General features: G+C 43.4%; 1 protein-coding gene across 10 annotated transcripts in view; it reads right to left on the bottom strand.

Moving 5' to 3' along the window:
* asap2a (ArfGAP with SH3 domain, ankyrin repeat and PH domain 2a) overlaps window positions 1-23162 on the bottom strand; it is a 99731-nt gene extending 76569 nt beyond the window's left edge. For all 10 annotated transcript variants that reach the window (XM_071327157.1, XM_071327159.1, XM_071327160.1 and 7 more), the window contains exon 1: window positions 22633-23162. In XM_071327157.1, the coding sequence (XP_071183258.1) occupies window positions 22633-22758 (126 nt within the window). In that variant the 5' untranslated portion in view covers window positions 22759-23162. The remainder of the gene's footprint in view (window positions 1-22632) is intronic.
* Window positions 23163-26514: the final 3352 nt, after the last annotated feature.

The raw sequence follows: 26514 nt of genomic DNA, 5'->3' as shown, positions 1-26514 counted from the left end.
TCTCATTGTCAGAGTGGACATGTGTTTTGCAGGACAACCTACGCTACATTTGTGAGAAACAAGTTTGTTTATTTCATTTATGAGTTTTATCAATTTATTCATCAACTTGTGTTTGAAACGCTCCTATCAATGTTGAGTAAAGACGCACACCTGATTACACATATAGAAGGACTAGTCTACCTAGCCGGCACGTGTAGGCCTCTAAAATGTGCCCATTTGGGGATGTCTGATGGTATTTCTGATTGTCTTAACTCACCACCACAAATGAGCTGGAGCTTCTCAAAGTCATTTTTCCTTCACCCCAAACAGCAAGTTAACAAAGTCTGTTTTTACATCCATTGAGAATGACAATAGTTCCTCAATGTATTTGAACAATATTTCCAGCTCTCTCCCTTTGATAACCACTCAGCAGGAAAGGGAAAAATGGCATGCTCTGATCCAGTGGAAACCTGATTACTTCTTATCAGTGCTTGACTTGGATACCTGATGACTTCTAATCCCTTGCACAAATAGCCTACAGTGGTGTCTGTACGGACCCAGTTGATAGTTGATTAAATGTTTCAAGAGTGTTGTAGACAGGCCATGTGTAGCCAATGTAATTTATAGATTTTTTAAAAATGTTTAAATCAGGATATTTTCTACCTGCAGGCTGCAATGTTTTTATGTGTTGGCTTTATGTAGGTTATTATTACATAGTTGGCAATGGCAATAAAAGTTACTTTTAGATTTGTATACATTTTAATTTAGATAGAATGTAGAAACCACAGACAATGATTTTGAGATACAAAGACTATTATAAATGAAATGACTGTTCCACAAAAATGTGCATATGAAAATCATAACTGGCAAGCAGATTGGTAGAAATGTTAAGATAAATTAGCATTCCAGATGGAAAAGGTCGCCCACCGCTGGTGTATCCTATTACCGGCAACTTCAGGAGCATAACGTCAGAATCTGCGAAGGCCAGCAACAGCGTGAGGAGGGTCAGGAAAAGGTTATCTTGATCTCTGGCTCCCTCGAGTCATTTGTGTGTCATCATTAATTAATCAAACAGCGTGCTTAAAGCATCAGACAAGTTCAATAGATACAGTTGATTTGATTAAAAACAGTGTGTCTATATATGGAAAAATACACGTCTTAACATTTTAAGTGAACTCTCTACTTCACCTACTCTAGTTCACCTAGGTGGCTTAGAGATTTTAGCAGGGTTGGACAATCATGGAGGATGACCTGATTAGCATTTTTTGGGGGAGAGAGAATCCTCTCTTTTCTGGGCATGTGTGAGTTACGTTATTTACAGTGACATAGGCCTCAAATGAATGTGCACACTGCGTTTTTCTGGACAAACTTCGGTGAGGCTAAATTGTTGTGTTCTGTTGACTCCTAAACACAAAAGGTGGAGTTCATGAATAGTCACATTGTTTGTCTTTCATGGATCAATGGATAGCCTAAATTCTATGAGCTTGACAATGACATATTCATGCTTTCTCGATGGAGAGGAAGGTGTCTGGCCATGGTTTCACTTCTGTGGCCATGCAGAGCAGATGGGGGCTGGGATGGGTAGCCTTAGAGAAAATGGTATATAGGGGGAAAGGGGATACCTAGTCAATTTCACAACCGAATGCAATCAACCAAAATGTGTCTTCGCATTTAACCCAACCCCTCTGGACCAGAGAGGTGCAGGGGCTGCCTTAACGTACACGTCATCGGCGACCAGGGAGCAGTTGTTAGGGAGCAGGGGTTAAATGCCTTGCTCAAGGGCAGAACTGCAGATTTTTCCACCTTGCCGGCTCGGGGATTCGAACCAGCAACATTTGGTGCCTTTTCGATAGGATATAATGTTACTCTGCTAAACACAGAAGTGCAAAACTGAGGGATGAACTAAACTGAACAAAAATATAAATGCAACAATTTAATATTTTAGTGAGTTACAGTTCATATAAGGAAAACAGTCAATTTAAATAAATAAATTACCGGTAGGCCCTAATCTAGGGATTTCACATGACTGGGAAAACAGATATGCATCTGTTGGTCACAGATACCTTTAAAAAAAAAAAAATAGGGGCGTGGATCTGAAAACCAGTCAGTTTCTGGTGTGACCACCATTTGCCTCATGCAGCGTGACACATCTAATTTCGCATAGAGTTGATCAGGTTGTTGACTGAGTAACCGGCTACAATCTAGCACCTTAGAGGCTGCTGCCCTATATACATGGAATCACAGGTCACTTTAATAATGGAACACGAGTCACTTTAATAATGTTTACATACTGTTTTACTCATTTCATATGCATGTACTATATTCTATTCTACTGTATTTTAGTCAACGCCACTGACATTGCTCGTCCTAAAATGTATATATTTCTTAATTCCATTATTTTACTTTTAGATGTGTGTATTGTTGTGACTTGTTAGATATTACTGCAATGTTGGAGCTAGGAACACGCATTTCGCTACACCCGCAATCATTTCTGTTAAATACAGTACCAGTCAAAAGTTTGGACACACACTTATTCAACGGTTTTTCTTTATATTTACTATTTTCTACATTGTAGAATAATAGCAAAGACATCAAAACTATGAAATAAAACATATGGAATCATGTATTAACCCCAAAAAAGTGTTAAACAAATAAAAAAATGCTATATTTTAGATTTTATTTTTGAGATTCTTCAAAGTAGCCACCCTTTGCCTTGATGACAGCTTTGCACACTTGCATTCTCTCAACCAGCTTCACCTGGAATGCTTTTCCAACAGTCTTCAAGGAGTTCCCACCTATGCTTAGTACTTGTTAGCTGCTTTTCCTTCACTCTACAGTCCAACTCATCCCAAACCATCTCAATTGGGTTGAGGTCAGGTCATTGTGGATGCCAGGTCATCTGATGCAGCACTCCATCATCCTCCAACTTGGTCAAATAGCCCTTACACAGCCTGGAGGTGTGTTGGGTCATTGTCCTGTTAAAAAAACAAATGATAGTCCCACTAAGCACAAACCAGATGGGATGGCGTATTGCTGCAGAATGCTGTGGTAGCCATGCTGGTTAAGTGTGCCTTGAATTTTAAATAAATAGACAGTGTCACCAGCAAAGCCCCCCACACCATCACTCCTCCTCCATGCTTCATGGTGGGACCTACACATGTGGAGATTTTCCATTCACCTATTCTGTGTCTCACAAAGACACAGCATTTGGAACCAAAAATCTCACATTCGGACTCATCAGACCAAAGGACAGATTTCCACCAGTCTAATGTCCATTTCTCATGTTTTGGTCAAAGCAAGTGTCTTACTATTATTGGTTTCCTTTAGGAGTGGCTCCTTTGCAGCAATTCAACCATGAAGGTCTGATTCACACAGTCTCCTCTGAACAGTTGATGTTGAGATGTGTCTCTTACTTGAACTCTGTGAAGCATTTATTTGGGCTGCAATTTCTTTTTTTCCCTCTCTTTTTAATTTTTTAAAAAATGTATCCCATTTTCTCCCCAAATTTCGTGGTATCCAATCGCTAGTAATTACTATCTTGTCTCATCGCTACAACTCCCGTACGGGCTCGGGAGAGACGAAGGTCGAAAGCCATGCGTCCTCCGAAGCACAACCCAACCAAGCCGCACTGCTTCTTAACACATCGCGCCTCCAACCCGGAAGCCAGCCGCACCAATGTGTCGGAGGAAACACTGTGTACCTGGCCCCCTTGGTTAGCGCGCACTGCGCCCGGCCCGCCACAGGAGTCGCTGGAGCGCGATGAGACAAGGATATCCCTACCGGCCAAACCCTCCCTAACCCGGACGACGCTATGCCAATTGTCCGTCGCCCCACGGACCTCCCGGTCGCGGCCGGCTGCGACAGAGCCTGGGCGCGAACCCAGAGACTCTGGTGGCGCAGCTAGCACTGCGATGCAGTGCCCTAGACCACTGCGCCACCCGGGAGGCCCCCGGGGCTGCAATTTCTGAGGTGCAGTTAACTCTAATGAACGTATTCTCTGCAGCAGAGGTAACTCTGGGTCTTCCTTTCCTCTGGCCGTCCTCATGAGAGCCAGTTTCATCATAGCGCCTGATGGTCTTTGCGATTGACCTTCATGTTCTAAAGTAATGATGGACTGTCGTTTCTCTTTGATTATTTGAGCTGTTCTTCCCTTTATAGGGACTTGGTCTTTTACCAAATAGGGCTATCTTCTGTATACCACCCCTACCTTGTCACAACACAACTGATTGGCTCAAACGCATTAAGGAAAGAAATTCCAAAAATGTACTTTTAACAAGGCACATTTGTCAATTGAAATGCATTCCAGGTGACTAACTCATGAAACTGGTTGAGAGAATGCCAAGAGTGTGCAAAGCTGTCATCAAGGAAAAGGGTGGCTACTTTGAAGAATCTCAAAAATAAAAATCTATTTTGATTTGTTTAACACTTTTTTGTTTACTACATGATTCCATATGTGTTATTTCATAGTTGATGTCTTCACTATTATTCTACAACGTGAGAAGAAAAAAAAGACTTTAAACCTTGAATGAGTAGCTGCATCCAAACTTTTGACTGGTTCTTTATACACTGCTCAAAAAATAAAGGGAACACTAAAATAACACATCCTAGATCTGAATGAATGAAATATTCTTATTAAATACTTTTTTCTGTACATAGTTGAATGTGTTGACAACAAAATCACACAAAAATGATCAATGTAAATCAAATTTATCAACCCATGGAGGTCTGGATTTGGAGTCACACTCAAAATTAGAGTGGAAAACCACACTACAGGCTGATCCAACTTTGATGTAATGTCCTTAAAACAAGTCAAAATGAGGCTCAGTAGTGTGTGTGGCATCCACGTGCCTGTATGACCTCCCTACAATGCCTGGGCATGCTCCTGATGAGGTGGCGGATGGCCTCCTGAGGGATCTCCTCCCAGACCTGGACTAAAGCATCCGCCAACTCCTGAACAGTCTGTGGTGCAACGTGGCGTTGGTGGATGGAGCGAGACATGATGTCCCAGATGTGCTCAATTGGATTCAGGTCTGGGGAACGGGCGGGCCAGTCCATAGCATCAATGCCTTCCTCTTGCAGGAACTGCTGACACACTCCAGCCACATGAGGTCTAGCATTGTCTTGCATTAGGAGGAACCCAGGGCCAACCGCACCAGCAAATGGTCTCACAAGGGGTCTGAGGATCTCATCTCGGTACCTAATGGCAGTCAGGCTACTGGCGAACACATGGAGGGCTGTGCGGCCCCACAAAGAAATGCCACCCCACACCATGACTGACCCACCGCCAAACCGGTCATGCTGGAGGATGTTGCAGGCAGCAGAACGTTCTCCACGGCATCTCCAGACTCTGTCACGTCTGTCACGTGCTCATGTGCTCAGTGTGAACCTGCTTTCATCTGTGAAGAGCACAGGGCGCCAGTGGCGAATTTGCCAATCTTGGTGTTCTCTGGCAAATGCCAAACGTCCTGCACGGTGTTGGGCTGTAAGCACAACCCCCACCTGTGGACGTCGGGCCCTCATACCACCCTCATGGAGTCTGTTTCTGACCGTTTGAGCAGACACATGCACATTTGTGGCCTGCTGGAGGTCATTTTGCAGGGCTCTGGCAGTGCTCCACCTGCTCCTCCTTGCACAAAGGCGGAGGTAGCGGTCCTGCTGCTGGGTTGTTGCCCTCCTACGGCCTCCTCCACGTCTCCTGATGTACTGGCCTGTCTCCTGGTAGCGCCTCCATGCTCTGGAAACTACGCTGACAGACACAGCAAACCTTCTTGCCACAGCTCGCATTGATGTGCCATCCTGGATGAGCTGCACTACCTGAGCCACTTGTGTGGGTTGTAGACTCCGTCTCATGCTACCACTAGAGTGAAAGCACCGCCAGCATTCAAAAGTGACCAAAACATCAGCCAGGAAGCATAGGAACTGAGAAGTGGTCTGTGATCACCACCTGCAGAACCACTCCTTTATTGGGGGTGTCTTGCTAATTGTCTATACATTTCCACCTTTTGTCTATTCCATTTGCACAACAGCATGTGAAATTTATTGTCAATCAGTGTTGCTTCCTAAGTGGACAGTTTGATTTCACAGAAGTGTGATTGACTTGGAGTTACATTGTGTTGTTTAAGTGTTCCCTTTATTTTTTTGAGCAGTGTATGTATGTAAGCAACACATTCTGATTTGATAAACAGAGCAAAGTGAAAACCTGCTTCAGAGCGCTCAGGACCTCAGAAGGTGAACCTTAGCCCCAGTCTAACAGGACAACAACCCTAAGCAAACTGCCAAGACAATGCAGGCCCTTCTCCCCCGATTACTCAGTTTGTCCTGGTTGCCAGCTCTAGGAAGAGTATTGGTGGTTCCAAACTTTTTCCATTTAAGAATGATAGAGGCCACTGTGTTCTTGGGGACTTTCAATGCTGCATAATATTTTTGGTACCCTTCCCCAGATCTGTGCCTCGACAAATTCCTGTGTCGGAGCTCTACGGACAATTCCTTCGACCTCATGGCTTGGTTTTTGCTCGGACATGCACTGTCAACTGTGGGACCTTATATAGACAGGTGTGTGCCTTTCAAAATCATGTCCAATCAATTTAATTTATCACAGGTGGACTCCAATCAATTTGTAGAAACATGTCAAGATTGATCAATGGAAACAGGATGCACCTGAGCTCAATTTCGAGTCTCATAGCAAAGGGTCTCTATACTTACGTAAATAAGGTTAAAAACATTTTTGCAAACATTTCTAAAAAAAACTATTTTTTTCATTTTGTCATTATGGGGCATTGTGTGTAGACTGATGCGATTTTTTAAAAATCTAATCCATTTTCGAATAAGGCTGTAACGTAACAAAATGTGGGAAAAGTCAAGGGGTCTGAATACTTTCCGAATGCATTGTAGATGCTCCTAAAAACCAATGAGGAGATGAGAGAGGTGGAACTAGCAGTGCAACAAGCGTCAAAAATAGAACCAAGTTCTATTTTAGCGCCTAGCTACGCAGACATGCGCATGCATTTTAGATGAAACCATTGAATAACACGTGTAAATGTCTTTTGCAATGCGAGCAGTAACACACATAGCCCATCAACGTCACATAGCCACGTCACATAGCCCATCATAGCCCATCAACGTCACATAGCCACGTCACATAGCTCATCAGCATGTAACACACATAGCCCATCAACCAGCATCATGCCTCAGCAGACACTTTCAATCTGGAGAGAGTGCTCGGTCAGGAAAACTGGGCGAGTGCACGGGGACAGACGGAGTCATAAACCAAGCCCGGCTGAACACGACAACACAGCCCTCAATCATTCTCCCACACTCACTCTCCCTCGCTCAGAAGCATTCATCCTCAGAGGCATTCACCGTTCCAAGCACTGAAAGAAAATACAAATAATCACAGTTCACAATGATCTAGGCCGTTCTTTTGTATGTCTTGCTGTTTGAAGCAGCCGTTTTTAAAATGAGAGGCTTTTAACCTGAAGAGTAGGGAACAAGAGGGGATTTCCACAACTGGCCACTGTACCATAGCATGGTAGGACAATGCTGGGCCTTCTTACACCCCACGCAGATTATGTCAGTATCTGCTCCAAGATAAAACACTAAACGAAACTCAGCACATTTCGCAGATGATAAACAAAGTATTTTTTTGGGGGGATGAAGATTTCAGTTCCTCTGCTGGTATTGACGATGACCTTGCTTGAGTTGAGTAGATGGAGTGAAATAATGAGAGTCTTAATTCATGACATCAGGCACCATCTGGCTCTCTCCAATCTGGAGACTAACACCATTGAGCCTGTAGGGTCGTCACCGGGGCAGTTGAGTCCCATTAATACTTCCCAGGACACAGAGAGGGTTAAGATAATACGAAAAGATGGACACAGATCTTATTTTAAGCCTTTACAAGTATACCCAAGTGACCATATTGCGAACCCATTTCCCCAAACCACACTAACATCCTCTCTGGCTGCACTACCATCCCACTTCCCTCCTGCCTGTCAGCGTCACCGCCATAACCGGAGAAAAACGCCAATTCCTGCCAGCCAGACATTGACCCCAGAATGGCTGACCAACACAGGCCCCCCTGTCTGGGCCTGGTTTAGCTCAGAGCTGGGAAGGTGAGGCAAGGTGAGGCAAGGCCTTATACCTAAAGCATTTGCCTTACATTATCCAAGGTCTCCCAAACCAAAACATGGCGATAAATTAGCGTTTTTCATAGTGCAGCCATTGTATGTTTCTTCGTGGGTTTGGTGTACATTTCAATAGATTTTTTTAGAAGTAGTTTCCTTAAAATGTATGTGTATTTTTAGGCAATGATATCATCACACTGGCTAGATTGTTTTGTTTAAAAGAGACAGTCAAAACCCAGAGATATATTGTTTTTTACCGAGACACAAACTGAATCCTTCTGCTGCTATCGTTCGCTACATACATCAAGTCTGAGACTGCAATCACTAAAGTTGTTTGTGGTGAAAACAAAAATGAAGGGTTTTGTAGAAAACAAAGTATTCAGGGATTGGATCATCACTAACCAATCAGAGTATCGAAGCCAATGACACATTTTCTAAACGTCACTTTACTACAGAGTTTCTAAACCCAGAAGCGCAACATCGCGAGAATTCCAGGAACGCTTGCGAAAGAGACCAAACAGGCCAGGGTTTGAGAAGTCAATGAGAAAAATAAATAAAATCTTCCTTAGTTGTAAATTTTCTTAAAAAAGGTACAACCTACATTTGAGCCAATGTCTGAAGTAGTTGAACATGTTATTACTACAACCTTGTGAAAGTGACAAACTGACACGTTTTCATTTCTGTCAAAAACAACTTTATATCATAAAAAATGCCTTTGATTTGATGGCCTGCACATGCGCAGTTCAGCGTGAGACGCCCGTTAGACCAGATGTTTCTGTGCATGAGCTAGCCAACGTCGCCATGACATTGCCTACAGGAGTGATCTGGGACTTCTATTGGAGAAGGAATTTCTGCCTATATACATACTGTACTGTCTTTGGCTTTACTCGTGTTCTGGCTCAACCCATCGGCCTCTCGAACCAATCAGACAATCTAGGATGCACAGTACCAGTCAAAAGTTTGGACACACCTACTCATTCAAGGGTTTTTCTTTATTTTCTACATTCTAGAATAATAGTGAAGACATCAAAACTATGAAATAACACGTGGAATCATGTAGTAACCAAAAAAAAAAAAAGTGTTAAACAAATCAAAATAGATTTTATATTTGAGATTCTTCAAAATATCCACTCTGTCTTGATGACAGCTTTGCACACTTGCCATTCTCTCAACCAGCTTCATGAGGTAGTCACCTGGAATGCATTTCAATTAACAGGTGTGCCTTGTTAAAAGTTCATTTGTGGAATTTCTTTCCTTCTTAATGCATTTGAGACAATCAGTTGTGTTGTGACAAGGTAGGGGTGGTATACAGAAGATAGCCCTATTTGGTAAAAGACCAAGTCCATATTAGGGCAAGAACAGCTCAAATAAGCAAAAAGAAGCGACAGCCCATTATTACTTTAAGACATGAAGGTCAGGCAATACGGAACATTCCAAGAACACTAGAATTAATTGCACCTCGGACATTTCAGCGCAAATAAATGCTTCACAGATGATTTCTGCATGTGTGGTTCTACCGTGAAGCATGGAGGAGGTGGTGTGATGGCGTGTGTGTGTGGGGAGGGGGGGCTTTGCTGGTGACACTGTCTGTGATTTCAAAGCACACTTAACCAGCATGGCTACCACAGCATTATGCAGCGATACGCCATCCCATCTGGTTTGCGCTTAGTGGGACTATCATTTGCTTTTCAAAAGGGCAATGACCCAACACACCTACAGGCTGTGTAAGGGCTATTTGACCAAGAAGGAGAGTGATGGAGTGCTGCATCAGATGACCTGGCCTCCACAATCACCCGACCTAAACCCAAGTGAGATGGTTTGGGATGAGTTGGACCGCAGCGTGAAGGAAAAGCAGCCAACAAGTGCTCAGCAGATGTGGGAACTCCTTCAAGACTGTTGGAAAAGCATTCCAGGTGAAGCTGGCTGAGAGAATGCGAAGAGTGTGTGAAATATATTTTGATTTGTTTAACACTTTTTGGGTTACTACATGTGTGGTATTTCATAGTTGTGATGTCTTCACTATTATTATACAATTTAGAAAATAGTAAAAATAAAGAAAAACCTATGAATGAGTAGGTGTGTCCAAGCTTTTGATGGTACTGTATATCCATTCTAGGAATCATAGGGGAGTAAACTTAGACCCAGACTCATTGTGGAGGAGAAACTAACGTCCGTGGTTGTGGCATATCATTTGGCCGAAGCAATGACTTTGTGTAGCTAGGCAAACATATTTCATGTCCACAGCTGATTCCAAGGCCCTCGTAAGGCCAGGGGAGTTGGAACTGGGCAAGAAGAGTAAAAAGAGAACATGTTTTGGTCAATAAGGGACATGAGAAAGATATGTTGACAATCTAGGACAATATGCTCTCACTCCCAGAGAGGAAGACACTAATCAGAATGCCAGGATTAGATTAGTTACACAGAATAAAAAGCATTCCTGGATGCTTGCATATCGGATAGTGTCAGGGACGGCCCTGACTCATTGTTCTTGTCACGGAACTATTTGATGACCGTATATCGAGCAGCCGGAACCCCACCGCGACTCCCACCCAGAGAAAACAAAGCAGTTGTGTGGGGTCGGCACTTCTTAACCCACACAGCCAGCTCTCGTAGTCTGGCCTCAGACTAGTCGGTCAACCTCGCCGCCACACCTTCTTTGAACTGCTGAGGATCACGGAAGGGAGTAGGGCGGGACACCCACAACACATGTCTGGTTCCCGTCTGGTGTCAATTTATTACACGTCACTGACTCCACCCCCCCAATCCCGCCATGCTGGAGTCATACAAGGAAACAGTCTGACACGAATTGAGACAGTGCCAAAAAAAGGAGGCAGTCTGGGGTAATTATCTAATTCATTGGTGGTAGGAGGGGGGCTTGATTCTAATCCAAGTTTTATAGAGGCACCAGATGTTAAAGTCAAAACAAACACCCTGAAAATAAGGGGGGGGAAGTTTGCTGGGCCTGGGAAGCAGTGTTTTTGCAATAGGGTTTACTTTACACCACCCTGGTCTGTGTGAAAGAAGAGAAATCCTGTATGCCATGTGAGAGACTTGACGCACAGTGCTCCAACACTCATTTCACTACTGTGTTCAAACCTCCCCCTCCTGACGGTGGCAGTTGAAGTACACACTAGAGTGTCACTCCTGGAAGTCTTCACAGAAGCCACACGCTACCTCTTAGCTGTTGCTGCAAGTCATATTTCAGGAAAATGGAGCAAGACTGGGGGGGGAGTGAGGAATTAAACGGGGCAGATAGAGGTCTGGTTAATGATGTCTCTATGTGCAGCCATGACTCTGGGGAGTAGGCTGCCACGGCAGAGCCCATTACTGTAACTGCTGAGGTGGACAGACCTCCTCCTCCTTAATGGTGTCCTCTTTCAATGTGCTTCACCTGCCACGTCAGACCGACCAATTGGCATCACAGCAGGGGTGCAGTCACTCAATGGCAAGCCGGCAGCTACTCTAGTTACCTTGGATGCGAACACACAATTGCATGCACGTACACTCAAATACAGATGCATTTGAACGAGGGCACACAAAACCCGGATACACACAAGAGAACAAAAAGACACACTCCTGCTGCACACACAGCTTTCTCCAGTAGGTGTAGTCAACCACACAGTAAAGGTGGAGGAGGAGAAACAGAAGTGGGAAAGCTGCAACTCATTTAAAAACATACGACCATGGGCCTCCCGAGTGGCGCAGCGGTCTAAGGCACTACATTGCAGTGCTTGAGGCATCACTACAGATCCGGGTTCGATTCCAGGCTGTGTCACAAACGGCCGTTACCGGGAGTCCCATAGGGCGGCGCACAATTGGCCCAGCGTCATCCGGGTTAGGGGAGGGTTTGGCCGGGGAGGGGGTTTAGTTTCAGGCTGGCTTTGGTTGTCAGTTGAACGATGTTTCCTCCGACACATTGGTGCAGCTGGCTTCCGGGTTAATCGGGTGGGTGTTAAGAAGCGCGGTTTGGCGGGTCATATTTCAGAAGACACACGACTCGCCTTTTCGGGTTCGGGAAAGGCGAACCCAACGGTGAAAACTCCCCAATGCCAGAGTGTGCAAAGCTGTCATCAAGGCAAAGGGTGGTTACTTTGAAGAATCTAAAATATATTTTAATTTGTTTAACACTTTTTTAGCTACTACATGAGTCCATGTGTTATTTCATAGTTTTGATGTCTTCACTATTACTCTACAATGTAAAAAAAATTAAAAATAAAGAAAAACCCTTGAATGACTACGTGTCCAAACTTTTGACTGGAACTGTATAAAAAAAATCATAAAAGGCACTCGCACATCTGAGCTATCTTTTTTTACAGGTGCATGGTAACATTTGAATAAAATGAGAAAAAAACAAGCTTTACGTATCGGCCTCACGGCCTTCGTCAAAGCTCTGGCGAAGGCTGTGAGGCCTATACGTAAAGCGTCTTTAAGAGCAGTGTCACTATCAAGGGCAGTTTCTTATTTTCTCACTAATACATTTTTTAAATAAAAATGACCACAAAGGCATGTACATACACACATCCCCCTTAAATAGGTTAATGACTGAAGTGCGTAGTTGAGAGCTCGTGAAAGCAGACAGGAGACTAAAAGGAGCTGCCTTGTGGTAAAGCTATTCAGAGCTCTAGAGAATAAGACTGATGTCATTTAACAAATGAAATGCATAGCAGACGAGTCGGGCCGAAAACAGGTGCGCGCCTGAGAAGAAGAGTACTGAGCAAAGGAAACAGCATAGCCTACTTCCATTTCCCTGTGTACTCTACTGCCTCAGCTCTACGCACTCACTGTATGTGATTTGGATGAGAAATAAAAGGGGGGGGAAAAACCTTTCAAGCACTTCATTCACAACTTTGAGCAATTTGGAGCAACTAAGTAAATATTTGAATAGGCCTGTGAACCATTAAGGGGACCACTAACAAGCTGTGGTTCCGGTGTTTAACACAGAGCAGTAATACATGCAGTTAGCCTGGTGGGGACTGTGGAAAAGTCCGCCCGCTCAAAGAGTCAGTGTCTTCACTGGGCATATTATGGTCGCTCGGAGTGTTTAAAGAGCCATGCGGAGGAAGGTTAGCAAAGAGAAGGGAGAAAACAGCCCTCTCTCTCTTTACTGGTGTCACAAGACCAGCCCCCTGCAGCTTCTGACCAGTGAATGAGTCAAGTACACACACACACACACCTCTCTGAAGGCCACTCAATTACACAGCAAAAGAGGAGTCTGATGTTAAGCAGGATTAAATGTGGAGTACATGCAAATTTGAACACAGAATAGAAGAGAAAAAAACAGGACAAAATGGTAAACTGAGAACAAGTGTACCAGCTTACATTGACAACCTGGTAAATATGTTTTAAAAAAACGTACTGCCGGACTTATTCCAACACTTTGTCCAAAACTAACTCAAAAGGCGTTTGGTGGTTTACTACTCCTTAGTGAAAACTGTAAAAACTACTAAAGGGGGGTACTCTTGGACCTGAACAGTCACCACCTGCCAGCAATAACACTCACACTTTGGTGAGGACATAAACTGAGGTACTAAAACCGTCAAGGAAAACAAACCCTGGTTTGAAATAGAAAGCCAGCTAGTGCCGAACCCCTGGTGTAGCTAGCTACCTCATGTCACTCTAGGCTACATCAATGGATGGTTCCATTTATGTCTGGAGAAACCGCTTTCCATCCGACTGACCCTCTGCCCTTCAATTGACCCCTTCAAAACATATTTTGACACATTGAACACACTGCCTTTGTGTTCAGTGGGGCTTTATTGTGTCATCTGGAGACTTTCGAACATATATGAGGTCCAAAATTCCCCATCACACATTGGCTCTTCAGCCATCGCCAACAAACTTTCAAGTTGGTCAAGTCTGAGCAGATTCTCACAGGTTATAATGCACTTGGCGTTTGGGTGCGAGATGATTCTCAGCTTTCATGAGCCACCACTGCCTGTGAACACTGGACAAGATGGGGCATGCCTCAAAAGCATTCAGATTTGGGCTTTTTCAACACTTAGTGGCTATTTGAGACCGTGTGAGAACTGTCCATCTCAACACTACAGACTCACAAGGACCGATTGAAAAGATATACTACTGATGTGATGTGCTTGAAGATCGAGGTGACTGAGCAGTGGGGGCAAGTGGGACTTTTTCCCTCAGCCCTCAATGATTATCAATTACCGAAGAGCTCAGAAGGTGAAAAGGTCAAATAAAGACAAACAGGGAGCATCGCCAAACCCCAAGGGTGTAGTACACTTTATCACACCGTTAACAGTGACCCGCATCCACTCTCAGTGGGCATGTTCTGGTAGGCAGTACAATGAGTAACTTTTAAACTGGAAATTTAGGATTCAAATTTCACTTGGTATACTTGTCTGAGTATACCAAGTGACAATGCAAATATCAAGCTTTGAAGGAAGAGAGCTTTAACTACCTAGGGGGGGGGGGGGGGGGGGGGGATCAGGAAAGAGACCCGACAGCAGAATTGTTGTGAGTTTGTTAAATACTCCCTTAAAAGTCAAACAAAGTTTATAAATTAGCAGGGGACTGATAAACTCAGCTTGAGGGAGGAGTGGATAAATTAGGACCAAATGTGTCTTGCAACAACAAAAGAATCCAGCGAACGTAAACAGTTTCTGGCCTGCTCACATCTACCAACGTGTAGGCATCATGGTGGATACTTAGCAATGCCAAAGGCAAAGTGTCATAGTTACATACAAGGAGCATATGAGGATGCTTGAAGGACAAGGAATAAGACTGTGCGTTCGCCTGGAAATATCAACTGATGATTCTGGACAACATATGGGCCAGTGTGCTGTGGAAGGGATGCTATGAAGAGGAATGAAAGATCCTTGTACGAAGCTCCTTTTAAGTTTTTCAGGACTGTCTCCAGGAGTACGACATGAAGAGCGGTAGCGCAAAAGAAGCACGTTAGGCAGAGGCATAATAAATTCAGCTGTGTTAAAAATAGAGTTCTTTGAGATGCACAAACAGTTGCAATCTCTCAACACATTTGTAGGTTTTTTCAGCTCTACAGTATGTGAAAAGAATTGGTGCACTGCATTTCCCAACACTCCAGGGAGCCCGATTTGCTTGACAAATGGAACTAGTCCGAGGAAAGACATTCAGGAAACTAGAATATCAGCCACATGAGGACAGAGGATATCAAAGATATCATAACCTGACAAGGATGCCTTAGATCATTTCTAAAACGGAGTTCCTTTAAGAGAATTGAAATCTATCTTTTGTTGATTCACGTACAAAATCTGTTAAAGGGGCATAATTTCTAAGAGCACTTCCGATGGAAGAGTTGGATAATGGATAATTAAATCTATCCATTTATGACTACATAAGACATTTGGCCTTCTTGATGGCTTACTTACATCCAGCTAGCTTCTCAGAACCTAACAAAAGCTTGAGGGGGAACACATCTGAAAGCCCGTCCTCCATGAGCCCACTGCAGTTTTCTTAAGTGAAAGCGACAACCCAGCAACACAATTACAAAGATTCCTGAAGAAACTGCTCTCACCCTGCATGTGCAGAGGCCACGGCAACAAATCAATGAGGGAGTTCATTAATGAAGAGGCATGGACTGTCAGAGAACAATGGCCTTGAAAAGGAGCTGTCCACGGCAATCTTTGGCAGGCCCCCTGACGGAGGGCCTCCACACTTCCATGTAACCCCACTCCCAACAAAGGCCGGTGCACTCCTGACCCCCCTGCCCAATCAATGTCCCACACACCACAGAGATTTGCTTGCAGTATTGTATCCCAACAGCCTAGGCTCACCAGTCGGGAGGACAGCCTCCAAAAATGATTGGGTCAGTACCGTGACCCCCCCCCCCCCCCCCCGTTCCCTCTTTCCACTGTTTAGCCCCATCGGGAGGATTTATCATTTGTAGGAAGGCCCCAGAGAGAGAGCCTGAGACTGGGTGATAACAGGGAGCCTGCTGCCTCTGGCTCCAGTTGTATGAGATACCTCACACTTCTAATGCACGGCAAGAAGGAAACACGCTGGGTACTCTTGGGGTGGAAAAGATTACTTTTCATAGTTTCCGATTGTGTGATACCACATGGCATTTCTGCCCATTTGCTAAACAGAGTGAAGTGAAGCTGTAGGAAAAAAACATTGCCTCAAGCATTAAGGTCTCATTTTTTTAAAACAAAGACTAAGTTGAAGAGACGCAAAAAACACTTAAACTTTCATTGACCGAATAGAACAACCTGGTCATTAAAAGGATAGTTCTGGATTATGGCAATACCATTTTTATGTCTCTGCGTCCAGTATGAAGGAAGATGTAGTTAGCGAGCCAATGCAAACTATCGTTAGCGCTAGCTTAGCGCAAAGACTGGAAGTCTTAGCGCTAAGCTAATTAGCATTGGCTCGCAAAACTACCTCCAACTTCCTACATACTGGACGCAGAGGCATAAAAATGTTATCCACAAGTTCATCTGATCCACAAGTTCATCTGACATTTCAATTACATTAAGTATGATAAGCTCCTTAAGAGGGATATGCAGGCCAAGGTGGCTGGCAGTGGGCAGCTCACTAGGCAAACATCCTCCTGTGTTGTCCCTAAGGCAATTACTCATGGATTGTCTCTGTGTGCATGCTTAATCCTTGTGTCTGAGGCCTTGTTAAAAACTTTCCTCCATGCCCCCTGTTCTGCCCCACAGCTGCTCGTTCCAGTCCAGCCTGGCTGGCTGTTGCCGCGGACAATGCCTGGAATGGCCATAGGAATCTCTGAGAAGATGAGGCTACGCCTTCCGCTGGCCCGGGAACACAACCACAACACATAATGAAGGGTTGTCGGACACACCATCAGGCTGCTTATCTAGAGGGAACACGGTTGTAGGCTCTGTGAGAAAACCTATTAGTCTTTGTCTGTAGATACGGCCGGGGGTATATTGCTGTTAAGCTTTCAGATTACACTGCTCTTGGCAGAGTGGAGGAGCCTGGGGTGGCTGGACGCAGTATTGACATCTTTTAGAAAGGATATCAGTTGCATCCATTTCTCCGTACTCCGAGAGGAACCGCAACTCAGAACAATTGGAGAGGGGTTTGAAAAGGGGGTTGAAAAGGACGATTCAAGGCCAGGAAGAGTCCTTTGTGGATCATTCCTTCATGAGACAATGCAGCTAGCCTTCGCAGTCACCCTCCCCACATCATCCATTCCCCCTGCTTTCCAAAATCTTCAGGAATTCAATTAGAAACCACTTGAGTATGGAGTGGATGCCACTTCCTCATTGTTAACCAAGAACATTGAATTTACTCAATACAGAGAGTCTGGCTGGTGCAAACAGTTGCCCCAGATTACAGGAACAACACTGTCATTCCCCTAATAGTTCTCAATCTCCATACAGAACAATGCAGTCGGACAACATGCATCACTAGCACATTGCTGGAATACCAACGTGATGGACTCAGTTGTGCCAGGATGAAATAGCCAGAGGGTACAGGAAGACAAAAAAATGTCCACGCAAAATGCAGGCTATAAATATCCATGATTCAACTGAGAAAAATGAGCAGCATGGGATGTGGGTGAGAGACAGTCAATGAGCCTGGTCCACCATTGGTCCCCCTATTGTGGACTCTTGTGTAGGGTGCTGCCATGCTCAGGTTCCAGGAATGTTTCTCTGAAAGGAAGGCCTGTGTGTGTGCACAACGGGTGCTATCGGAAAACACATGAAATGTCAACAAATTTACAGGCCAACACAAAGGATAGGCGCCGTTTATGCAACACGGTGTGGGTTTCACACTGGATGTCCTAACCCACACGTACCTGGGAGTAGGAAACCGCAGTTTGCTTGGAACCCATAATCAGAGATGACATGGTTTCGTAAAACCAAAAGAACTAGAAGTCATGTCTAAGAACTAGATAACTCACCTGTTGTTCAACGTTGATCGTCAGGAAGACCAGCAATATAGTTCTTGAGTCAGAGGCTTCACTCACGTTGTGAGAGGCCAAAAGCAAATCTCTGCCAGTGCCTCTAGTCTACTGTACAAAAGGCTCCTGTCTTGAACTCCTGCCATAGCAGTTCAAATGGGAGCGTAATTGAACAACAGCCATTAGTGAAGGGAACATTAACTTATCAGAAAAAATACATCTCTCCCTCTGAGCCAGATCTGGGGGTGGAGGCCCGATAAATCAGATCAAAGGAGTGGTCTATTCATATTGATCCCACTTAGCCCTCGTTCTGCTGCTGGCAGAGCCAGGGGCAACGCCAAGACTGCTCCAAATAACTAAGACTGTCTGTGCCATTCTTTGACATCTTTTTAGTTCTACGAAAGGCATACAAGTGATGGTGTATTTTGACTCTGAATACATTAGAGCGAGTGCCATTTGACCTGAGCACTTAGTCCACGCCCTAATGGGCGCAGATGACGAGATGTCGATTAAGGCAGCCCCCCCCCCCCCCCCCACCTCTCTGATTCAGAGGGGATGGGGTAAATGCGGAAACACATTTCAGTTGAATGCATTCAGTTGTACTAGTGACTAGGTATTCCACCTTCCCTAATGTTCTGTGATGGCATTGCCTCTTTCAAAACACTGTGCATTTCTCTTGAAATCTGAGCAAAGTGACATCTGCAGTCAGAGACTTGCTTGCTCAAAATGAGAACGTATGTGATCATCAGACTAATATAAACCAAGGCTCTTGTAAAATAAGCTCAGCGGGTAAAACAAAGGCATGGTGGAGTTGCCTTGTTTTACAGCAATCCAGGGGGGGTTAATGACACAAGGCACAAACATCCTCTTAGTGGACAAACCGTTTTTTTCTTTTATAGTTGTGGTTTTAAGAGAACGGTAATCCGAGTAGCACTTTTAGTGGCTCCTCCTCTGCAGGACACATTAAGCCCATTTATTTGGGGATGATAGACAAAGCTTTTACAGCCGCAAACCTAATTAAAGTTCCGTCCACTGTAATTGGTTTATCACACAACAGACTAGGTCCCATTAAGCTCTGTGTTGTGTAGTGTCTCATAGATAGAGTATCACCCTCTGTGTAACACTAGAGGGCTCATCTGAACAGACCCGATCGATGCCATCAGTCAAGTTTGAGAGATGTGACGAGTGAGGCAGGTAGGTCCATATCAACGATTCCAGAGTGCTCAGATGAGATAAGCTATCATCAAACAGGACTGGTCTGGTGGGGCTGCTGGACCTCTTGAAATCAGCCCTCTTGAAACAGAACTTAGGCCATCTAGCTCCACAAATTCTCACCCCTTCCAGAATTAAAATCTTTCACACCAACAAGTACAGCCTGCATGGAATCACGTGCTGTTGTTGCTGCTACTGTGCTGACGAAACTCCCACATGACATTTTCTAAATGTCAGTTATTTAGCACAAAAGTGCGTAGTTTAAATGGGAATGCAAAATTTGGGACGGCAAAATGTGTCGGCCTAAACACCAAACGTGACAAGCAATAAGGCAATTCTAAAAACGGGAACGACAACGGTTATTCTACATATTGCGAAACATCTGCAGAAGATCTGCTGCACGGTCAACATTTTTTCATTGCTGAAATACAGACTTGAGTAGACTAGATGTGTTCAGCTCCCACTACCTTCAGACAGCCCTCAACTGTCAAGGACAAAAATGGAGACACTAGCACTTTTATAGCAAGACACAATTCTTTATAGTCACAGAATCAGCACACTGCTGGGAATCCAAAACAGCCCCGTCAAAGATCCTTTGTGCACTCAAACAGGGATGTAGCCTATTGGCCATGTGTAAATTCTTGTTTGTAAAGAACATAAAAACATTGGGTCTTTATTGTTTAGTCATCAACAAGGAGGTGAGGGATAGAGAACCAAAAAGCACTTGGGTCTTCCTTTGTTGTCTATTTACCTCACTTAATAGGAAGTTGCTTCTCTGATTGACAGTGCCCAGTGGTGGTGTCCATTGATAGAAATGACAATTAATATTAGGCCTACTTCCCACACACAAAACAAGAATAAAACCCTTGACCTTTCACCTGCTTAAATCAACTGGATTAATCAAATGCGGTTTGCATTTGTTCATTGCGCATTAATAACATTATTAGAGCAGTAAGAAGGAAAATCTGTAGAAATGACACTGTCGTGTTCAAAAATCACTGCTGCGGGCCAAGGCACCTTTTGAGTGCATTTCTGATTCCAGTCAGCCGCCAGGACACATTACGTGTTCGCAGTTCAAACAGACTCAAGGCCTTGTTGTCCTTGGGTAAATTCATTTGAATTCAATCACTTTTTGACAGCAATCCCTGTTGATTTGAACAAAACCTTCCAGACATTTTGCCCATTGTAGAAGTGCCCAGAAAGGAACTTTTGGACCTGAATGCCAAAACATTAAAAAATATATACCTCACCATACTATGAGACATCCATGTCTCCATCACCGGAAAATATAAACAGTTGAGATTGATATAATTTCAAAGTTTACAAAACAGGGCTGCCAACTATTTAATACTTTTTGTGAAAAAGATTTCCAAAAACCAATGTTTTTAACTTTAACGCCAATTGTCAAAACAAAAAAAAGTGTAAATTCAGATTTTTTTTCATATTCGCATACTTCATCGCTTAGTCCCTATTTTGCATCATTTAAGGTTGTGTTGTGCCTGTCCTCAGTTGAGACAAAACATGCCCTTACAACAATTGCACTTGTCACAATGAGGAAAGGTCAATGTAATTTTTTTTATTTTTTATTATTTTAATAATCTGAAACGTTTCCACACAGACACACTCTCTACAAGATACTGTTGAGAGACACTGATGGTTTAGGCCAGAGCAGGCCACAAGAAACATCTACACAACAACCACAGACAGCTCTGAACAGTTACCTATAGGCTATATAACATGTGCCCAGAGTTTCCTGGTCAGGTCATGTGGTCCGGAAAAACTCCTGGCCCTGCTAGGCCATAACCACTGAACACGAAATTTAATCTAACCATTTACACCTTCAGATTTCTGTAGAAAAGGTTAATCACCTGTCAGCTTTAAACAGCTGCCTGCCTCCTTCACACCTCCGGAACCACAAGTTTGTAGCTCTCTAGTACAGGTGTGTAGATAATCTGTCTGAGGTTGCCTGGAATCAAAGCCTCAACTCGATGCCAGGATGTTATTCTGATGACATGCGTATGAAACATTTCTGGGATCTTTTATTTCAGCTCATGAAACATGGGACCATCACTTTACATGTTGCGCTTATATTTTTGTTCAGTGTACATCTTTACATCCAGGCTGTATCACAACCGGACGTGATTGGGAGTCCCATAGGGCAGCGCACAATTGGCCCAGCGTCGTCCAGGTTTGGCCGGTGTAGGCCGTCATTGTAAATATGAATTTGTTCTTAACTGACTTACCTAGTTAAATAAAGGTTAAATTAAAAAACAATACATGCATGATAATCCAATCAAATTTTATTTTTGACATGCGCCAACTACAACAGGTGTAGACATTACCGTGAAATTCTTACTTACAAGGAGGAAGCTTAGCAGCACACCTTTCATGCAAACAATGGCAATACAGCAGCATTAGGGACATGATCGAGGGCTTAGGTGGGTCTCCTCATGCACAACCAAGAATGGAGCAGGCATATTTCAAAAATGTTGCTGGTCTCAAATGCTGGTCACTTGTTATATAACTTCAGAAATGGCTGACATTAGCTGTTGTTGCCTTTTGAACAATGGCTAGGTGATTAGTAATATGTGGAAGTGGTGCATACGCAGTCTGTGGTGCGAAGCTTCCCATGTGGGAAATGCTATTTATATCATTTGACAGGGCGAGGCTCAGAGCTCTGTTGGCTGTATAGAGATGGCTGGTGTTGGTAGGTTTTCATAGAACAAAGCATAGGTGTCCTTTCTGATAACGACCTGCAAGTTTGATGAAGCTCACCCATCTAATAAACCAGCGTAAAACAGTATTTCGGGCGTAGCCTAACATAAATACTTAATTTTTGAGACAGGTGCCACATTCATAGCAAAGCTCTTCTGTTCCTCAATAGACATGAAACAAAAACAAATGCAGAGCTATTGTTTGCATGATATAACTTCCCACTGTGCTGGCCATGTTTCCCTGGGAAACTGGTTATTATTGTAAGTTAAGGTATCATTAGGGCCAAGCGATTCGTTTTGAACTCGTTGATTGTAAACTAATGGCTAAAGGGGGAGTCTCCAAGTAAACAAAGAGGCGAATTCCCATTACGCAGTTCTATTATCCGATAACTCTTTGGCTTTTATTCTATTAAGTACATAATAGCAACAATAGAGAAGCTGTGTAAAATCAATGACGATTAGTAGCCTAATTGGAGAAGATACGTTTCCACTTTCCTCTGTGTGAGAGCACTGCAGGACAAACGGAGCTAGTAGCCTGCTTGATGAAAACGCCCAACCATTAATAAAATAGCCTACTGTGATGACAGCATCTTGCCAATTACCTCAGGGTACGTTTATAACCGACCTACGTACTACAACTAGGTTGAAGTTATGCATTAGTTATAACCTCTGTCGTGTCCAGTGATGCGGACCTTGAAGTAGCCGATGCTTCTAAATTCACTGCACAACTCACCTCCTCCAAAGCAGTAACGGTATTCCGACAGTGGGACATTCTAGTGGTGAAGTTTGAAGCCGTCGGCGCTTTATAATCTTCATTTGTCTCCGCCACGAACTCCGAAACTGTAATTTGGTCCGGCATTTTTTATCCTTTTTGAAAATATATTGTATTCCTGTTAAACACCAGGGATTTAATTCGAATTTGAGAAAAGTTTACAATAGAAAAGTCTGATAAAATGCTCTCAAGTTAAGCATTGCAGAGTGCTATTCCCTTGTCCGCGCAGTCACAACCTCACTGCAACAATGTTGCACGCTTCTAACTCAGTTGCTACTGCAGCCTTTTCGATTCGATGGCTCACTGCTCTGAACTGTATACTTCCCCCTCAATTTGGCGGGTCCCACTCGACTTCCAGGGAAATCCCCAAAAAACGTATAGGCTTTTCTCTTCTGGTGGTGCCCTCTGTCTTCCAAAGCTCAAATAAAGCCTGTGAACTTATTTCCTAGCCTGGGAAACAACACGACGTCTCAATGAAAGTGCAGAAATTGACAAAGGTGAAGAAGGAGGGATTCAATGGATGTGCACTATCCAATGGAGAACACCAGCTGGTAAATATGACCCAATCAGAGTCGAAGGAAGGCGTTGCCTCAGTCATCATTACAGTGGCATTCTGAGAAAGGTTTTTTAAAATGGATTAAAACTGACTGAAGTATTGAAATAGCACTCAATCTGTTCATTATTATGTTTCCATTCATTGTAAGATGAAACTAAATCATATCTTAATTCATACACACATTAAATTACAATTAAAAAGTGAACTTATTGTTTGGAAAAGGAGATACCTACTCAGTTGCACAACTGAACGTAATTCAATATCTTTAAAAGGCTATAAAATGAAAGCTTGTGGAAAGCAAATAATTATTAGCAACAGCTTGACTTACAAAGCACAAATTATTTTATGGTGCATTTGCGTTTGCAAAAGAGGCTCATAGAGATAAAAGACTCATCATGGATATAATCCATTTTAGCATGGACATTGCCATTGAGAGCGTCCACCATTTTAAAGTAGTCAACTGGGTGGGGATTCCTATGAGTTGGGAGCAATCAGCTGGTTGGACGTACTGCCAAATTCTCAAAAACTACGTTGGAGGCGACATATGGTAAAGAAAATAACATTAAATTCTCTGGCAACAGCTCTGGTGGACATTCCTGCAGTCAGCATTCCAATTGCACACTCTTTTATATCAACTCATGAAACATGGAACACTTGACATATTTTCATTCAGTAAGGATACGTACTTTGTATGTTTGTGGAAATCATGATCCATTTGAATACGGTGTTGAATACAGAAAATGCATATTTGAGTCTTTATCACAAGAGCCTCCTTTTGACAATGCTATGTCCAAACAATCCTTTGGAGACTTGCATTTTAAACCCTTATCTTCAGATGAGCAGGTGGCTGTGTTGTGCTGTGTAGAACTGGTTGTCAAGCATGGGATCCGTCATGGCAGCTTCTGTCTGTTATTCATATTCGTGTAGTTCTCTAGATTATTGCCTGTGCCATGAGAAAAGAGTCCTCTCAAAAAAGATGTCTATTCCCCTCTCGTTTCATTATTATTTTATTGTGGAATGTGTATCAGAATGTATGATAACACCAATCTGTTGCTTCATTCCTTGTAGGGCTCCGGAGAGCAGGTTGACTTCAACGTTGTAATGTCAGCCCTATTCCTGATGGACTATTTCTGTCATTTCAGTAGGCATAATTCACCAAGAGCAAGAGAGAAAGAGGTAGGTAGGTAGAAGGATTGAGAGAGATGCAGAGAGAAGGAAAGAGAGATAGACAGACAGGCAGACACAGACACAGACAGGCAGACTTCAAGGCTTTACCTAAGGTTCCTACGACACGATGACCACTTCCAGTTCACGTCCTCATCATGTTCCCCGCTTCCTCTTTGTGTCCACCTTTGGTTATGGAGGGAAGCCGAGTATTGGAATCTATGCAAGAAACATAAATGTACTAATGTAACACTGACAAGGAGTTTCTACCATGTCGATGCTAGCGTTACACCCTGCTGCGTCGCAACAAAATACTAATTAAAATGATCATTAGAAGAGGACTATTATCGCCACAAGAAAAGCATACACCAATTATAACTAGTCGCATTAGCACTGCCACGAAACACTGAGCAGAGTATTCTCATGGGAGAAAACAATGACAGGTTTTATATGAGAAACAACCCAGAAATAGACATGAAAGTTTCATATTCTACCCCAAACATAGCTGAGTATTAAAAAAGCAGCTCCGTCCTTATACATTGAGGCGTTTTGAATAGTCTCTCCTACACTGTGGTTCACTCAGCTCCCTAACGCCTGTGTTTTTCCTGGGCTTTGTGATGAAGAATCTGCTGACGTTCCCTGTTTCATTCAACCTCGGCGGGACCGCCACCGTTTATAAATAGAGACCCAGGGCAGCCTTTAAAACCGTAACACTGGGCTGTGTTCAGCACAAACCCCAGGGAACATCTGCTACCCAGAGTTACAGCGCTGGGGCCAAAGGTAGCCACACTCCCCCGTGATTATTAACATCCTTTCGTATTGTTATACATAGTCACGCTCTGGGATATGGTCGTAAGGATCATCATTCACTCTGCTCTGTATAGACCAGGGGTTTTCTTGACCACATCACCTCACCGAGAAACTCTGGGCCCTAGATTACTTTCCGTCCCTGTGCAGGCCCATCGGAAGTTTGAAAATGAAGCTATGGGGCAAGCTTTTCTTCTAGCCAACATATCATGTATATAGTCTTGGATTAAAACCAGTATCAATATTGTGAAGCCTCAATGTTTTGTTGTTGTCTTCTACGGCCAAGTTTTTGCCAATGCTCATGAAGAGCTTCCAAGTCAGAAGCTGCCAGTCTGCTTAATAAACCTAACCCAAGCTTGTTTATTAGTCGGTGGGCATCCTCATTATGGATCCGAGGTGAATCAAAACAACAGGCGCTCTGAATATCAAATCGGAAAGCCAACTCTGTTTGCTCTAGCAGATATCCATGTATGACAAAACGTATTGGCACTGCTGGAGGAGAGTTTCTTTGACATTTGAATTTCAAATGTGCCCTGAACACACGTTCAACAATCCCTTGATTCTGCATTTCATTTGACATCATAGTGTATGCCAAACTGCTTTCTTATTTCAAAATAAGGTGAGGAATAGTGACATAGCTGTAACATGACATCCTACTGCAGTGTAGAGATACATCATTCACATGTATACAGTATAGAGTATTTCTTACACAGAAACTAGGATCCAGAGACAGCTGCAGACTCACAGAACAGTAACCAAAAGCAGACGTAATTCTGTATTAAAGGTTCCTTGGCAAGAATGTTCATGATACCATTGTGTCCTAAATTGAAAAGGCAGACCCATAGGGTAGGGTTCTGGTACACTCTGTCTTCAGATTCTGGTCAGAGAAAGCCCACACATCCAATGTAGTTTCATTGACTTGGTACTTCCTTGTTATGGGAAACTAACATCATGCCAAAGCAATGCTCTAAATGGTTGTAATGTCACTTTTTCCTCATTCCACTGTCAGGGCTTCATTCATACCCAGTATTGTGTAACTAACAGGTGAAAGAACCACACAATCATATTTCACTTTCAAATAGAATGTTAACAAGTTGATATTACATATAAAGAACATAACATTACAGTATGTGCTCTCATTTTGAACATTATCACTTTTGCATGAACATGAGGAAGGTATGATTGCCACAGTAAATAAGTATGCCTAGCTACTCTGAAAGAGCCTGACAGACAATTGTGTTGGCCTTTCGATGCATTAAATATGTTGTTTTGATGGCAGGCTAAAGCAATGCTTGCTAGACAAATGGACTAAATGT

Source organism: Salvelinus alpinus, chromosome 9 (genome assembly GCF_045679555.1).
Source record: "Salvelinus alpinus chromosome 9, SLU_Salpinus.1, whole genome shotgun sequence".
Lineage (NCBI taxonomy): Eukaryota > Metazoa > Chordata > Actinopteri > Salmoniformes > Salmonidae > Salvelinus > Salvelinus alpinus.
The sequence above is the reverse complement of the archived record's forward strand: the minus strand, read 5'-3'. Positions and strand labels throughout refer to the sequence as shown.